The sequence below is a fragment of the Pleurodeles waltl genome, chromosome 6 (genome assembly GCF_031143425.1).
Source record: "Pleurodeles waltl isolate 20211129_DDA chromosome 6, aPleWal1.hap1.20221129, whole genome shotgun sequence".
NCBI classification, from domain to species: Eukaryota; Metazoa; Chordata; class Amphibia; order Caudata; family Salamandridae; genus Pleurodeles; species Pleurodeles waltl.
In genome coordinates this window covers 1,590,369,815-1,590,387,854 of record NC_090445.1, presented here as the reverse complement: position 1 = coordinate 1,590,387,854, position 18,040 = coordinate 1,590,369,815, and the positions used below count along the sequence as shown (strand labels likewise).

The following is an 18,040-nucleotide window of genomic DNA, read 5'->3' as shown; positions in this document are numbered from 1 at the left end:
AATTAGAGTTGTTTGTCAGACTGTCCTGCACAGAAATATTGCCAGAGGTAAATATTGTGCTGTACATATCATTTACAAAAAATAACGCCAGTGTGCGATATTTTTGTTAAACAATATTTAGGGCAAAATATTCATATCATACAATATTCTGACAATTATATTTTAGCACTACACCTCATCTAGTCCCTCGGTGTATTAACAGGAGAAACATGCTACAGCACACTGAGCACATGAGCACATTTTATATTTTATTGAATGGGTAATGGTTTAGTGTTACACTAAAACCATTATCTATTGAAAAAAAGTAAAAAGCACGGTTTATGTGCTCAGTGATGGCCATAGATCAATAACATCTTGCTCTCAACTTAGTTATGATAAACTCCCCATTTAACACTGTTACACTTTCCTTCAGAGACAGGCACCTCGGCAATGGTTCTTCCAGGCTTGGATTAAAGGGATTGGCTATCCCAGACTTCGAACTGAGTGATCTTATCACCAATGGGCAATTCAAAGGAAAAAACTATTGCACAACATTCTCATCAACATGACATATCACTCAAAAGGTGACCACCTAATCTGAATACCTGTTAGACCATTAACCACCCAAAAGTTAAAAAAGATTATGGATAAGGAAATCTTACTCACGTTTTTGTAGCATACTTCGTCACTGCTACCCTTAGCCCATCCGTGAAGCTAAATATCACATGATGGACCAAATCTCCATATTGAGGGAATTCCTAATAAATATTGACTCTGTATATGCAGGAATCATGATTGATATAATTACCTTTGGGATAAACCCAAAAGATATCTTTTTATTTTACAGGTACCCTGGATATGGTCCAAAGAAATAATGCAGGATGTCCGTGAGTTCAATGGCTTGTGCATCTGCTATCGAGTGCCAGCCTGTTTCAGCCATACTAACCCATATTTATACTTTTTTAGCGCCGCTTTTGACGCAAAAGCGGCGCAAACTTACAAAATACAATTGTATTTTGAAAGTTTGCGCCGCTTTTGCGTCAAAAAAATGACGCAAATGCGACGCTAAAAAAGTATAAATATGGGTCTCTTATCAACCAACAGCCTTCATCATGGCTGAATTCGAACCCTGCCTAGTCAGTATTATTATTCTTGCTTATATGGCCCAATTTAGGAAAAACTCTCATACCTCTTTTGGATCAAAATAGTTTTAATGTTATCCTAACTTGGGGTTACATCACGCCGCCATGACGACATAATGAGGGGACAGTAGGTTAACATGCTGGCATCTTCTCTTGAGGAAAATGTGACTACGGAGAGCCACCTTTTCACAACCTAGCTGTGCCAATTCTATGTAGTTAAACTTTTACTGCTGCTCTTCTCATAGCCCTTTTCTGTGTGTCGGGGAATCTTGCACTTGTGGTGGATCTCTTTTCCATGTGGGGGAAGCGCAGGTAGTCTCTGCTTATGCTGCGCCTAGTTATTGTGTGAAGAAGGAATGCACCGCTGCTCATGCACTAGGATTCTTCTGTGTGCAGGGAAGCTTAGGTCGCTTCTGCTCGTGGTGTGCTCCTTCTGTGTATCAGGGAAGCTTGCACTAGTGCTCTTGTGCTTGTATTCTTCAGTGTGCAAGGGACGCTTGCACTGCTGCTCTTGTAGTTGATCTCGTCTGTGTGAGAGAAGTGTAGGTGACCTCTGCTCGTGGTGTGCTCCTTCTGTGTATCAGGGAAGCTTGCACTAGTGCTCTTGTGCTTGTATTCTTCAGTGTGTAAGGGACGCTTGCACTGCTGCTCTTGTAGTTGATCTCGTCTGTGTGAGAGAAGTGTAGGTGACCTCTGCTCGTGGTGTGCTCCTTCTGTGTATCAGGGAAGCTTGCACTAGTGCTCTTGTCTCTTATTCTTCAGTGTGTAAGGGACGCTTGCACTGCTGCTCTTGTAGTTGATCTCGTCTGTGTGAGAGAAGTGTAGGTGACCTCTGCTCGTGGTGTGCTCCTTCTGTGTATCAGGGAAGCTTGCAATAGTGCTCTTGTGCTTGTATTCTTCAGTGTGTAAGGGACGCTTGCACTGCTGCTCTTGTAGTTGATCTCGTCTGTGTGAGAGAAGTGTAGGTGACCTCTGCTCGTGGTGTGCTCCTTCTGTGTATCAGGGAAGCTTGCACTAGTGCTCTTGTCTCTTATTCTTCAGTGTGTAAGGGACGCTTGCACTGCTGCTCTTGTAGTTGATCTCGTCTGTGTGAGAGAAGTGTAGGTGACCTCTGCTCGTGGTGTGCTCCTTCTGTGTATCAGGGAAGCTTGCAATAGTGCTCTTGTGCTTGTATTCTTCAGTGTGTAAGGGACGCTTGCACTGCTGCTCTTGTAGTTGATCTCGTCTGTGTGAGAGAAGTGTAGGTGACCTCTGCTCGTGGTGTGCTCCTTCTGTGTATCAGGGAAGCTTGCACTAGTGCTCTTGTCTCTTATTCTTCAGTGTGTAAGGGACGCTTGCACTGCTGCTCTTGTAGTTGATCTCTTCTGTGTGAGAGAAGTGTAGGTGACCTCTGCTCGTGCTGTGTCTATTCATAGTGTAAAGGGCGACTTCACTTCTAGTCTTGTAATAGGACTCGTCTGTGTGCGAGGGAAACTTACTGTACCTCTAATGTTATTGTACCTGGTACTATTTCTTGGTGTAAGGGAAACACTGACTGTTGTTGTGGTGCTAAACCTCTTCTATGTGTGAGGAGTCTGCTTCGGAATTGTGTTTTGAATATTTGTGTTTATAAGGTAAAGTGTGTTCACTTAACACAAGCTTGTTTTGCAAATGGTCTGTTGCATTTTGTGGGCCTAGTGCCCCGAGCGTTTCTTTTCCACATTGCTTACCATTAGTTGCAGTTTGGGATGGAACTAACATTTTCCATTTCTTTGCTGCTCTTTATATGTCACAGTTGCAAGGTAATGGTTTCCTCGCCATTTCCTTCCAGGCGTTGCTTAATTTGTGAAAGAGTGCCAGTGACCAAAGCTCTGCTTGGAAGCCAGCAGCCGGTGCAATTAAACATTGGTGCACCAAGTACCAAGGCTGGTAAGACAGGCTTTAGTTCACTACCAGACACTCCTTGGGCCCTTTTTCTCACTCCTACAGGTTCCTGCATTCTCCCTTTTTGACAGGTTTGCTGTCTTTCTCTCACTCTGTCTTTCCGAGCTGTGTTTTCACATTCTTGCATTAGGTAAATATCTGATGCAAGAGATAAATGCTGGTCCCCGAAAATAAGTGCTGGGTTTCAAATTAAGCTCTGCTTCCAGGGCATCTAGTTCTGCATTAGCCAATGAAAGGACTGATTTGGCATATAATGTTCTTTGAGGATATGCCTGACATGGGCAGTGAAAGGTGCCCTTACCAGCTCCATAGTGATGCTATGGAAAAACAGGAACATGTAATAACAAGGTTTATTGGCACGTTATTCCTTATTCCAAGGTGCTAGGCATGGAAGAAGACGCAACTTGTGTAACTGAAAATTTGTGAACCCAGCATAAACGCAAACCACTGGTGTGTAATTTGAATAGGAATTCTGAGGTGTCTGTGGTGATTGGGTCATTAGTCGTTTCTCTAACTTTGGAGATATTCCTCATATGATAATAAGAGTGTCATCATCCTTGGAAGGATGAAAAGCAGGGGATTTAGTGTGATTCTCATCTGTGATTTAGAGGCTGCACATGGCTACCTGTAGCAGGTACACTATATGTTGCCAACTGCACACACAGATACAGAATGTGCTTAAAAATATGTGGAACACAGGTGCCTCTATATCTTTCATACTTCTGTCATACCCTGCCCTCCCAGCTCTAGTGCAGGGTCCTCCCAGAGGTATCATTTTTAAAAAACATAAATGGGTTTTCTTTGACGATCCTCGCTGAACACGTTATAGTTACTTTAGGGTTATTGGCGATAACTATAACTGGTGAATGTCATCTTTTTTAGTTTAAAACTTTACATTGTCACCAAAATTATCGCCTAACTACAACGTTCCTCTAACCTTGCCCCAGCTTTACAACTTAACAGCGTGCGCTGCAGTGAAATCGCCCCCATTCTCCCTCTCTAACTCGTCCTCTCTTGTCTAGTCTCTTCCCCAGTTATCTCCCTCTAGGTTTTGTGCCATATTTGTTTGTTCGAACACTGAAAACTTCCTCACAAAGCAATGTTTTTTTTTTATGCTTATTGAAGTGGAAACAGTCCGCAGTTTCACTCGGACGAGAGTGCACGTCATGAGGTGTGGTTTTTAAAAGAACAGCCCCACTGAACCTCCGCCCTCTACACCAACCAAATGAATGGGTCCGACCTGCTCCTGCACAGCACATCAATTCTCAGCATCAAATCACAAGGTCACTGTTGGACCACGTCATCTTCATTTTAGCATGAGACATCAATCCTCTCCTATGTCATGAACTGAATGCGGGGCCCTACTTAGACCGGAGTCCTGGGAAATTAGCACCCCTGGCACCGCCCCCTGTAATGGTGCTGATGCTGACCAACGGAGAGGCAAGGATGCTGTAAAGAGTCCTAGTTTTGCCTTCGAGAGGTGTCCCCGGCAAGGATGCTGCTGGGACTTAACACTCCCTCCCATCACTACATGAAGGTAATTTCTGACACAGCCCATCACGAAGAAGCATAAAGACAGATTATGGGATAAACCCTTGTGTAACAAACCAGGCTGCATCACTTACCTTAAAACCCGGAGGGCCAGCAATACTTGTCCAGTTAACGATGCTTAGGACAAGGGCAATTATTGCAGATCCAATTAAAAGCGCAAGGATAATTCCTAAGGCAGCTCGTCCTTTGCCATTGTCTTTCATGTTTCTCCTGCATGAAAGTGAGACAGGAGAGAGTGTGAGAGAAGGGTTTACTATTGATGGTTTGTTATTTCTTTACGGCACTCGGCTCAATTCTGACTACACATCAGTTCTATCATAATGTACCTCTTGTATGGTATAATCCACGATGATTAGACAGTGTTATTGAGGTTTATCCCAGTCCCTGAAACACCTGTTGCTGAAAGCACTGCCTCTGCTCAACATCCTCAGACAACTGCTCTCAAGGATTCTAACTGAGGGAAAGCCATTCTAGAATCCTGAGAGCTCATGCACAAATCAAGTTGAATAATAACAATAGCACAACACATCTCTCTACAAATTTACAAGCAAAGCTACATACTAAGTAATATGCAAGGATAACATGCACAAACAATAATATGTAAACTGAGATAATGTAAGCTACATTACTAATAACGATAAAAATAAACTAAAATAAAATGGTACTTCTTCCCCCTTTTACAGAAAAGCGACGTTATAGACTAAAATGCAATGCAAAACGTAAAATGCACAAAGAAAGAGTAAAAACCTAAGAATTTTTCTTTTCTTCGCCATAAAATCATCACGAAATCTGTATTTTTCTTAACTCTTTGTTGTTACCTTCCAGTCCGTCCTATGCCTGAGATTCCTCTACCTCCAAGCCTTTACTTACTCTATCCATAGTTATCCGATTTTCCTTGTCTCTCTGTCAGATTTCGGAGGCATTTCCACTACCACCTTCTCAGAATTACCCACTGAATGGACCACTAAACCATCACTACTTTGGTTCTCCTGCTCACAGACTTCCTCAGGATGATTTCCATACCTGGCTTCTTTATCATCCCAAGCTGCACACTCTACCATCCTCTCTCTTAATGAACATAATAAATTCACCTTTTAAAACCGGGTTCAGAGCCTATTCTTCTACTATAGACAATGTTCTTGCTCGGTAATGCACAGAAAACCACGTTGCCTCCACTTTATGCTTGCTTCATAGATTATAGTGCAGCTTTTGATGGAGTCGACCTCAAAACCCTCTGGAAAAACTTTGAAGAATGGGGGATACCTCAAAAAACTGCTGCCAGCCATAATTGCCTTATATACGACACCTGGGTGTGAATTAGGATAACGCAAACGCAAGCAACAGAGAAGATTGTCACCAATAAAGGCCAAAAACAAGGGCGCATAATTGCCCCCACCCTTTTTAATCTATATACTGCGGAGCTGCTTAAAAGGGAATACATTCCCCTCCCAAACTGGCCCAAGCAATCTTCCCCATTTTACAGTATGCAGATGACTTGGTCCTATTCGTTCGTACTCCGACAGGGCTGAAACATGGCCTGGAAATACTGCACTGGTATAACTCAAAGAATGCCCTGCAGGCCAATGCTGCTAAAACCAAGTTCCCAATCTTTGGTCGTCAACCAAAAAACATTTCATTGAATAGAATCTAGGCCCATTAAAGGTAGAGACGGCAAGCAAATATAACTACCTTCGGTATGGATATCGGGCACAGACCAAACCACCCACCAGTCAGCTTGGGTGGTAGAGAAAGCTGAGAGAATCACCTATGCCCTGTCTAAACTCTACCACAGGCTTAAATCTCCCACTGCAGAGGTGATTCGGAGAGTCAAGGCCAAATTACTACCAACAATTAGCTATGGCCATCTTGCACATCCCATCAGGCTTGCTGCTGTACCTGAGATTTGTCACCTAAGAGCCTACAAGAAAATAATCTAGATCCCAAGATGTACAAGGCATACAGTGATTCGACTGGAATTAGATTCAGTGAGTATGGAGACAGATTGTGAAATGGATATAATTAAATTCTACCATTGAGTGTCCAGGGTGTCTGCGAGGGACTTTGAAAACCATTTTCACAGTCAATTCAAGCAACTGGGCCAAGTACTTAAGGAGCGCAGAGGTATCCGTTGACTTCTATCCAACATATGTGCAAAATCCCCTCATAACAATGTCTCTGTTAAAGAATATCCAAAAAGGACATGGAGTGAAGGCCTCAAGGAAAGGTGACATTGCTTGCTTAGGGACATTAGTGGTAGGATGGCCTTGTGGGGCCCCACGCAGACACCTGCAGCCAACCTTATTAAGGCCAGCAATTGGTGACTGTGCATTTAGAAACATACTGCTGATGGGGCTCTTAACCCTTCCCGCATTGGAATATAGAGGCCTTTGGAAGTGCCCTCGCGGTACTCAGAAACACTGTAGATTGTGTAAATATCACACAGAATCGGAAGTTCACCTTGTATGTTGCTGTCCAGGTCTTTTACTGCAGAGGCATTTACTCCTAAAACCTCTATTTCTGAAACATGGGTTGAGAACATGGAAAAAGGATCTGACATATCTGTTTACTGTAGTAGTCCTATTGGAGCTCGCCTGCTTTGGGAAATATTTGCTGAAGCTGGCAGGATCCTACTGGAGGTGAGGTTTGTGTAAGGGGCAGAGATTGGGGGCTCCAACTCCTGTAAACAGGGCTTTAACCTGTAAATACCCAATACTTATACATCATGGTTTCTGCTTTAAACCTAGAACTGACCAGTCTTTGCATATGAAACCCTGGGATATCTACAGAGCTATAAATTATCAGGCATGTAGCCAATATAGCAGGTAACTCTTACAAGGGTAGGGCACCCTACTTATGATAGTAGTGTTCTTTACTTCTGTCTCAGAATAGCCAGTAGATGTTCTGAAATGATTGCAAGCACTTTGGCCGTGCACTTTATTAACACTACTTGCGAGCGCTCTGGCGGATTAATTTTGATAGCTTATGATATTGTGTATTTTTATCCCAGTGTTATCTTCGCCAGTATAAGCTTTGAAACTATTATAGGTACTTTGACTGTGCACACCAACAATACTATCTTATGCCAGTAGAAGATCTGCAATGACTGTAAGCATTCTGACCATGTACTCACTCAACATTACTGGTGAGTGCATGGGCTATGAAGGTTGACTGCCCATGATAGTAATGTATTTTACCCTTGTTTTATATTTGTAATATATAGCATAACATCCCCCTTCTGTACCTTCCAAGGTCTTTTTAACTTTGACCCACAGATCAATCTCCGGATTACGAATTACAGAACACCTCCTAGCATCATAACATTGCATGTTGCTTGTAATTCCTCTGCTGGTACTACTCTATTACCAGTTGGTTTCACCAAACAATCCGGATTACCTTTTGGTTCTGGCACTTCTACCTCACATAACCTCAAAGGGAGAAACAAAAATCCTGTTTGTCCAGACTGCTTTATGCACTTGTAATTCCCAATCCTCATTATTGTCCTTAGCAAACTGAATGCCACCCTTAAGCACTCTATCAAACCTCTCAATCATGCCATTCTCAGTAGGATTATATAGAGAAGTAGTGTGGTGTTTAATCTTCACCCTAGTAAAATAACAGTTTACTTTCCATGAAGTGAACTATACACAATTGACACTCATAACTTGAGAAGGAAATCCCTCATCAACAAATGTTCTGTCCAAAAAAATTCAACACAGAATCAATATTGATTAAATATACTACCTTAATTACAGGCCACCCATTTAAAAAACATTGATAAGTGCTATACACTTAGATGGTAGTCCTACTGGACCCATTATATCAATCACCAAAACTTCCCATGGTTTCTCAGGAAACCATGGTGCACACATTTGGTTTCAAAGTAGACCGAGTCTTATCAGTATTAGGATAAGCCACACAATTTCACACCAACCTCTAACTATTAATGTCCATTTCTGGCGACCAAAACATTTCTTCACCACTTGGTTGATCTCTACAAAACAATAATGTCCCTCTTTGCCCAAATTAATAATCTTGTTTTTCAAGGTAACCTGTGGAATACTTTTATCTTCTCTCCGCATCCACTCACCATCCACTGTTAATTCATTTCTAACCTCCCACATGTTTCAGAGAGTTGTTAAGATTACATTTATTCTGCCAACCACTTATGACAACATTTCTAGCTTTCTAACTCTCCTCCTTCCATTCTTTTTCATTGATGGCAGGCATACCTTGCTCATGTACCAAAGCTATATGACAATCCTCCCAATCATTTTCCATTGGTTCTTTGATATCTAATGGCATCCTAGATAAGAAGTCTGCAGTAACATAATACTTCCTTGAAACATAGTCCATCCTATAAATAAAATCTTGCAAACTCATGAACATTCTTGCAATCCTAGCCAAAGTCTTAATCATACATTCTGTGATTAATAACTTCATTAGATGTTTGTGGTGTGTGCGTAACACACATTGCTTGCCCCAAATGAATGATCCTAAATGTTTCAAGGCTCAGACACAAGCAAAAATCTCTTTCTCAGTTTCTGAGTATTTCTCTTCTGTCAAGGTTAAGGGCTGTGAAGCAAAGGCTAAGGTTCTCTCATGACCCCCACTTATCCTTCTGTGTCAAGATTCCTCCAAGTTCTTTGTTACTGGCATCTGTTGCCACAATACTCAACAATTCTGTGTAGAAGCTATTCAAAGTGGGAGCATTGGCATTAGCAGTTTTTATGTTATCAAATTCATTTTAGCACTCTTTGGCCCTCACAAATCTGACTTGTTTTTTTAACAAGTGCCTGATGCGAAATGTTTTCTGGGCAATGTTTTTTAACATACTTTGCATAATATTCAGATAACCCCAGAAAAGATCTTAGGTCATCCTTGTTTGCAGGTGTAGGTACTTTACGTATTGGATCTACTAAACTAGGATTTAGCTTAATGTCTTCTTCACACAATGTGTCCAAGATACATGATAGATTGCACAGCCACTTTGCATTTTAATTATATTCAACTTTTAATTGTTTACTCTCCAAAATACGCAATACCTTCTGTAAAGTTTCATTGTGTTCCGTCACATCCCTTCCATAAATCAAAATATAATTTTGAAAAGAATTGGCATTCTTCATAATGCCAAACAATTGATACATCAATCTTTGAAACACTGCTTCTGCTGATGCCAAGCCAAAGGGCATCCTTTTATACTTGTAGCAAGCAATCAGTGTGATAAAAGCAGTATCCTGTTTACTGTCATTGTGTAATGATATTTGGTGGTAAGCAGGCGACAGATCTAGGGTTGAAAATCACTTAGCCCTATTCACTAAGGCTAACATATCTGAAATCTTAGAACGGGAAAATGTGTCTACCACAATGTTGTTGTTCAAAACACAAATCTAGGCATCACCTTATATTCCCATTTTTACGCCACGCTATGACCATAGGGAAAATCCACTCCACAGACTCAATGATGCCTGCATGACCATTTTGCCCAATTTCTTTTAAACTTCTCTCAATGGAATAGGAATGTTTTTAGTGTTGTGCATTTTAGAAATTGTACCATCTTTCAAAAAATTTGGTGTTGGAAATCTGACAGGTTACCAATTTTACCATTAAAAACCGTAGTGAATTTTTTAAGCATTAGGTTACTCATGGAATCACTTTCATCCACAATCATGACTTGTTTAGGACTATTAGGGTTCAAAACCATATGAGCATTTCCTTGGTCATTCCAACCTAGTACTGAAGGACCTTTTTTAAAAATGTACAATTTGCTTATAGTTTTACAATTCTTAATCTAAAAACCAGCATCCTGTATCCTAGCAACTCTATTTTCTCCCCGGTGAATCCTTCAGGACTTATATTGGGTTCATTCATTTTCTCATCCAACTTGCTTGTGTACAAATTGTGCCAAAGTTCTTCGCTAATATTAGTATATGTGGATCCTGACTTTGCATACATGGTAACCTTGACACCTCCGATACTGATGGTACATAAAGGTTTCTTTTTTGGCATATCATTGCCTATTACACTCAAAGCAAATAATTCTTTGTTGTCAGGAATATTATTTATCTGATTGAACTGTTCCTCCTCATTGGAACTGCCATTGTCAGTACATTTGACCTTAGTTATTTTTTTCCTAGTCAATTTAGAAAAATGTTTTAACATCCTGGAAGAAAAACATTTTTGCTTAATAACTGGACATGTCTTACTATAAACCACATGTGATTTGCTATCATAGCAATAGCACATGATATTTTCTCTTTCTCTAGCTTGCTCTTTACCCTTGACGTTAAACTTTCGAGCCTTCATGTGTTTGGAATCTTTACTATCCCTTCCTTTAACTTTCACTCCTATCTCATCATAGATTTCCTTTAAACAACATTTTATAGCACTTGCACTTCTGCTAGAAAGTTCAGCCTTTCTTACTACAGCAAGAATTTCTTTAGGTGAGGAATCACCAGTCACCCATAAGCTTTCTTGGATGTTTTGATCTCTAAAGTGCATAACTCCTTTATCCCTTAAAAGTTCTCTTAAGTTGCCAAAATAACAATCTAGAGACATTGTTTTAGTAGAAGCTCCATACAGTATTCCTTAATTGTTTTGTTTTCTTGTTTCCTTTGAAAAAATGTGTATTTTATAATACCTATGCAAACATTAGGATCAAAATCACTAACAGCTTTCCCACATTAACATCCACAGCAGCCGTACCTTTAGACATGTGGTCATAAATTGTCAATCCTTCTGGTTCCACTGAGTGTAAAACTGTTTTTCTTGTTAGGAGACATACTACTACTTTAATCAATTGTCTTTAAGTAATTGAGAATGCATGATTTCTATTCTGCCCATTTCATACAAGGTTGACATCCATCAGCCCAGAATGGTTGGGGTGGAGCCAGAGAGTAATTTTGTGAAGACATTAAAGAAGAAGAAAAAGAAAAAAGAAAACAATAAATGACAACAAATAGAGTGAGTATAGGTAAGTAAAGGCAGCAGTCTAGTTCAGTGTGACAACTTCACCACAATGGACTATTCACTATCCATTGTTCACCACTGGACAAAATAGTGCACTTCTTACAAATGACTGCACCGCCAAAGAAAGTCAACAAAATTAATTAAAGCGATGAATCCACCCAGGCGGTTACCCAAATGCTAAACCAGCGTGGGTGGCCTCTCCACGAGAGCAAAGGAGCGTCTCTCCGCTAAGAAAAATGCCACCGGAACGGAAAAATAAAATCGTAATAAACTTTCTTTATTGCCATTTTATTTTTTTAACACCCCGTCCTGAACCGAGTGTCAGGACGGAGCAGGGCAATTGCTGCCGAGTGGCAGCAGGGAGCTGCACACTTATTTAAGCATGCATGACCCTTTGGCCCGCTGGCTTGATATGGCCAGCCTAACATGCGCACTTTAAACTTCTCTAACCCAGCTGTCTTACCAGCATGAAAGCAGTGCCAGGATTGGCTAGTGCAGTTTCCTGGGTCCCTTGCACAATGGACCAAGGAGAGAAGAAGAGACGTTGAGAAGAGGACGTTCTTCCTAAAGTAAGTGCAGTTTTTTATTTTAATTTTATTATTATTGTACCCCACTCCCACCCCTCCATTGTAAATAAGATCCAACCATCACTGTAAACCAACAAGGAACACTGCAGTAATGTCAGTTTTTACAATAAGTACCTTGGTAATTTGTTACATGTTGGTCAGCTCAATTTAAAAAAACTCATCACAAGAGGTGATTTAAACTAGAGACTGCAGATTAAGCAAGCTAAGATGATTTTTGAATGATACACTCTGAAAGAGCTGCATGCATGATGTCTCGTGAATAGCACATAAGGTGGTAATCCATCCAAAAATTTCTAATCCACAAGATTGTTGAAGAAATTCAGCAAATACAAAATAAATACTGTAATCCATGCGTAGTTTCAGGTTAGTGTCTCAAGGGTTCGTTGCCAGTTTTGTAAAGTATAACCCAAGACGTTCTCAGTGATTCCTACTAAAGGCAAACAATTCTAGAATCACCTTGATTCTGATTACACATCGGTCTGATCATAATGTACCTCTGCTTAATACACCCCATGGAACAGGGATCATGCACCAGGCAGTGTGATCACACAACTACTGTGCCGATAGATGATAAAAGGCACATTGCTACCAGTTTCCAAATCCTCATCTTAGACTAGGAGGCACTTAGGCCCTCATTATGACATTGGCGGTAAATCCCGCTTACCACCATGCTGACTGCTGCCAACATGCCGCAGCGGATATCCGTTCACCATATTATGACACAAACACACCAATCCATCTCTATTCAGCCACAGACACAAGTCCACCACACCAAAGGTCAGAGGTAAACTGGCGGTATCCAAACCCAAACCGTTACGCCAATAGAACAACGCCCATCACATTATGACCCACAAATCACCACGGCGAACATTTAACCGCGGTAAACCATTGGCGGTACATACCGCCAGGCTCAAAATACACACACACACATACATTACATTGGTCAATATAAATAACACACACCTGACACCCATACACACACCACACCCATACCACTATAAAACACACACCCACATTACCCACAACCCTTTATGAGTACAAATAATTGCCACCAGAGAGAGACAGCAAGAGCACTCACACAACCAGAGCCACATACCACTCACACCTATACACCACTCACGCACTGCACATCACACACCCCAACACATTACCCAGATTCTCAGAGGAGGAGCTAAGGGTCATGGTGGGGGAAATCATCAGGGTAGGGCCTCAGCTATTTGGAGCACAGGTGCAGCAGTTATCTATAGCTAGATAGATGGAGCTATGGCAGAGAATCGTGGACAGGGTCAACGCCGTGGGACAGCACTCAAGAACTAGGGATGACATCAGGAAGATGTGGAACGACCTACGAGGGAAGGTACGTTCCATTGCAGCAGGACACCAGCTCGCGATCCAGAGGACTGGCGGTGGACCCACACCTCCTCCCCCACAACTGACAACATGGGAGGAGCAAATCTATGCAATCATGCATCCTGAGGGCCTGGCTGGAGTAGGAGGAGCCTCCCTCACACCCCACCATCACATCCCACTCATTCCAATGCTATGCCCTGCATGCATTACCAATGCATGGACATCACTCACAGCCCTGCATGGACACCTATCACCAAAGCATGCACACTAGAGAGAATCTGCTAGCCCACCATATACCAACTTACACAAGTGAAAGCTGCCAGGGCAAATACAACCAAATAGGGCAACCCACCGATGCACAATATGTCACACACATAAACAATAACACTTCATTTACATCCCCACAGGTATCCCAGGCAATGTCACCGGAGAAGAGGTGCCAGCACTATCCAGTCCCCCAACTGAAGAGGCCCACAGTGATGACAGCAACTCTGGTCACCTGGATCTGGATGACCAACCTGGCCCATCAGGGACCTTTGGACAGTCGGTTACCCAGGCACAGTCACACACTACCACAGAGCCGCCCCCATCTGGAAACACCACCACAGCACCCACCCTGCGTACCCACACCTCTGTCCCCAGGACACGTCAGTCAGCAGTGTATCCACCTCTGCAGGGACCCCAGGGCACACCTCATACTCAAGACAATCACGGACCTGGGGTCTATGGCAGTGGGCACATGGTTCAGGGACAGAGGTATGGGACAACAGGGAAACTGGGAGGACTGCTGTGCGCCACGGGGAGGACAGGCCCAGGGAACCGACTCTCCAGGAGGCACTCACCGAGATCCTGGGAGTACATCAACATTCCCAGGACACGATGGGCCAGATCCTGGACAATGTGCAGGAAAACAGGCAGCTGCAGGAGGAACAGTACCAGGGGATCAGGGAGGACTTGCAGGCCATCAACACCACCCTGGTCTCAATTGCAGGGGTACTGGCAGACATAGCCAACATTATGAGGGAGGCAGTCTCACAACAGCGGGCCCCTGCCACTAGCCAGACATCTGAAATGCCTTCCACCTCCATTACTGCTAGTGGACAGGAGGCCCCGCAACAGGACTCACAGGCCACTAGCACCCCTCCCCTTGCAGAAGGAGAACAACCCCGCAAACGTTCCCTGCGATCCAGGTGGAAGCCAGAGACTATTGCCAAGACCCCTGCCAGGAAATGAGACTCTCCTGATTGTCACCCTTATGTCCCACTCATTCACCCTGTCCACCTTGAACTGCATTTGCTCCCCTTCCTATGTCTCCTTGTACAATGCACCTGTGCTACAAATAGACTACACCAATACCCTGGACTTTCCTCCATCATTACCCCATCCCCTTGCACTTGCCCCTGTTCTTCTTAGCACTTCAATAAACACCCTTGGAAAAAAACAAGTATGGAGTATGTTACATTTTTAAAGTATGTATTTGTTTAACCAGGTTCAAACATTGCAATTCAACTGTACAGTAATTGTGCACAAAGGAAAGACCTGTATTTGGCTGCAGTGATCACACCAGGAGTGATAGTAGGGCACCAACATCTGTAAAATGAATTGCCAAAGGGTACAGTAAGTGGGCATAGAAGTGGGAAATAACAGCATGCCAGTGCCAAAGATATACAAAATATTGATAATGAAATGTGAAGTAACACTGTCTTACCTGTGTGTCATTGGAAGTATTGTCGTATTTTACTGCTGTTCATTTGTCCTCATCCTTATCCTCTGCCTCCTCATCCTCACTGTCCACAGGGTCCACTGCTGCCACACGGCCATCTCCAGCCACCTCCTCCTACTGCAGAAAAGGCACATGGCGTCTCAAGGTAAGGCTGTGCAACATGCAGCATGCCACGATTATCTGGCAGACCTTCTTGAGCGAGTAGCACAGGGATCCACCTGTTAGATTGAGGCACCTGAACCTTGCCTTCAGGAGGCCAAAGGTTCTTTCGATTATCCTTCTTGTTCGCCCATGTGCCTCATTATAACATTCTTCTGCCTTTGCCCATTTCTCACAGGGGTCAGTAGCCATGATAGGTTGGGGTAACCAGAGTCACCTGCAAATATCGAGGGACAACATTCAGCCACACACTATCCCGTATGGCCCACACCTTACCCATACACCAACACCTATTGGGTGGGAACCAGGGCTCCCCTATTAGCCACACCCTGTGCCTCTGTAGTTGGGCCATCACATTTGGGATGCTGCTATTTCCCAGGATAAAGGCATCAAACACCTACCCAGGATACTTAGCATTGACATGGGAGACGTACTGTACATTCATGGAGTGGAAACTCTTACGATTTCTGAACACCTGTTCATTGTGACGGGGGGGGACAAATGCAATATGGGTTCCATCAATCGCCCCAATTATGTTGGGGATATTTCCCATTGCATAGAAGTCAGTGTTCACTGTGGCCAAATCCTCCACCTGGGTAAAAACAATGCAGCTGCACGTGTTTGATCAGGGCAGACAATACTCTTGTCAGCACTATTGAGAACATTGGCTGTGACATTCCTGCTGCCAAGCCCACTGTCACTTGGAAAGAACCAGTTGCCAGGAAATGGAGCACTGATAGAACTTGCACAAGAGTGGGGATACCAGTGGGGTGACGGATCGCAGATATCAGGTCAGGCTCCACTTGGGCACACAACTCTGTGATTGTGGCCCTGTCAAGTCTATAGGTGAGGATGATGTGCCTGTCCTCCAGTGCTGCCAAGTCCACCAGGGGTCTGTATACGGGGGTATGTCTCCATCTCCTACTCATCCGCAGCAGTAGCAATCTAAGGGACAAAGGAGTGAGGAGCCGGTCACAAACTGAACATTGGAGCCATAACAGTAAAATGCATGATCTCAATTTGTAATGGGTAAGTGGGATTTGTCCTGTATGTCCAAATTTTAACTGTGACGCAGTTATTATCTAGGGCCTGCCCCCCCCTGAAATAGCGACCGCCTGTCCTGTGTGGAGGGTCAGGTGGAAGTGAGGTAATTCAGCTGAAGTTGTGTGCCGTTACGGGAGGCGGTCTGGAACCGCTGTGCAACTCCTCATTGGTGAACATTGGGCCCTATGGGGTACAGTGGCCCATGGTGATCTACGCCGGCGGTGACGGTATGCACCGCCGCGGACGTGACCGCCATTTTCTATCTGATCACTCACTTGCTACCTGACATTTAAAAGGAGAGGACCTACACTGCATGTGCTGGTGTGACCTGTGTCTGGAACCTACCATGGCCTGTGTGACTGGGGAAAGGGCCCCTGCCTTCACCTCGGCAGAGTTGGAGCAACTGGTGGATGGGGTCCTACCCCAGTATGGACTGCTGTATGGGCCTCCAGACCAACAGGTAAGTACACTGTGAGCACGATGCATGTGGCATGAAGGCATGGAGTTGTGTGTGTGAAGGCCTCGTGTAAGGGGGGTGGGTGGATGTCCTGAGGGCGGCGTATTGGTTGTGTGCTGGGCCATGGGTGTGCAAATGGTGATGTGAAGGGGTACGATGGGCCATACGTGTAACAGGTAGGACTATCTGACTGGTACTATTTTCCTGTGTGTTTTACCTCTGCAGGTCAGCGGCCATCAAAAGAAGGGTATGTGGCGTGCCATTGCCAAGGACGTGCGGACCCTGGGGGTCTACGGCAGGCGGAGCACCCACTGTCAGAAACGGTGGGAGGACCTGAGACGCTGGGCACGAAAGACGGCAGAGGCCCAGCTGGGGATGGCCTCCCAATGAGGATGGGGTGCCTGTCGAACCCTGTCCCCCCTGCTGGCCTGCATACTGGCAGTGGCCTATCATGAGCTGGATGGGCGCTTGAGGGCAACACAGCAGCCACAAGGGGGTGAGTACAGTGCCCATCACTACAACTTACACATGGTAGGGTGGTATCTGGATGGGGGATGTGTGTCAGTGGGTGCCCCTATCCTCGGCCTGACATCGTAGAGTAGGTCCCCTGTTGGTAAGGGTCCTGAAGGGATTATCCTGCTACCTAGCTCGTAGGCATCCACAACTGGTCAGGGCTGCATGGGTCCCAGGTGTGCTGCATTTGGCGGTGTGTGACCCTCCCAATGCCTTAGTGGCTAGCAAAATAACTGGTAGTGCAATGCATTGTGCGTAGGGCTGTTCCCTGTGTGTGAGAGTGTTGTGTACACCAATGGTGGTGTTGGTGCAGCCATTGACCAGGTGTATCCTTTGTCTCTCCCCCCCCTTTTTGTTATGTCACCCTGTCCTTATGTGCATTAGCATCATCTGGCGGAGGAGCAGAGGCCACGGCGACGGAGGGAGCTGTATCCAGGAGGCCGAATCCACAGACGGTGAGGGCACCAGTGGGACAGAGGGCAAGGGGAGCACCACGGCGGAGACAGGAGGGGACAGTTCAGACATGGATTCCTCCTCTGATGGGAGCTTCCTGTTGGTGGCGGACACCTCTGTGACCACCCCAGCTACAGGTACATCCGCCACCCCTGTACTAGCACCGCTCTCCCAGCAGCCACTCAGCGAGTAG

The 18,040-nt window shown here is 44.2% G+C and overlaps 1 protein-coding gene across 1 annotated transcript in view; it reads right to left on the bottom strand.

The window, feature by feature from the left end:
- Positions 1-18,040, bottom strand: part of LOC138301185 (ectonucleoside triphosphate diphosphohydrolase 8-like) — a 362,446-nt gene that overhangs the window by 213,676 nt on the left and 130,730 nt on the right. Inside the window, exon 2 of the mRNA XM_069241410.1 lies at positions 4,670-4,805. Within this exon, the coding sequence (XP_069097511.1) occupies positions 4,670-4,798 (129 nt within the window). The 5' untranslated portion in view covers positions 4,799-4,805. The remainder of the gene's footprint in view (positions 1-4,669; positions 4,806-18,040) is intronic.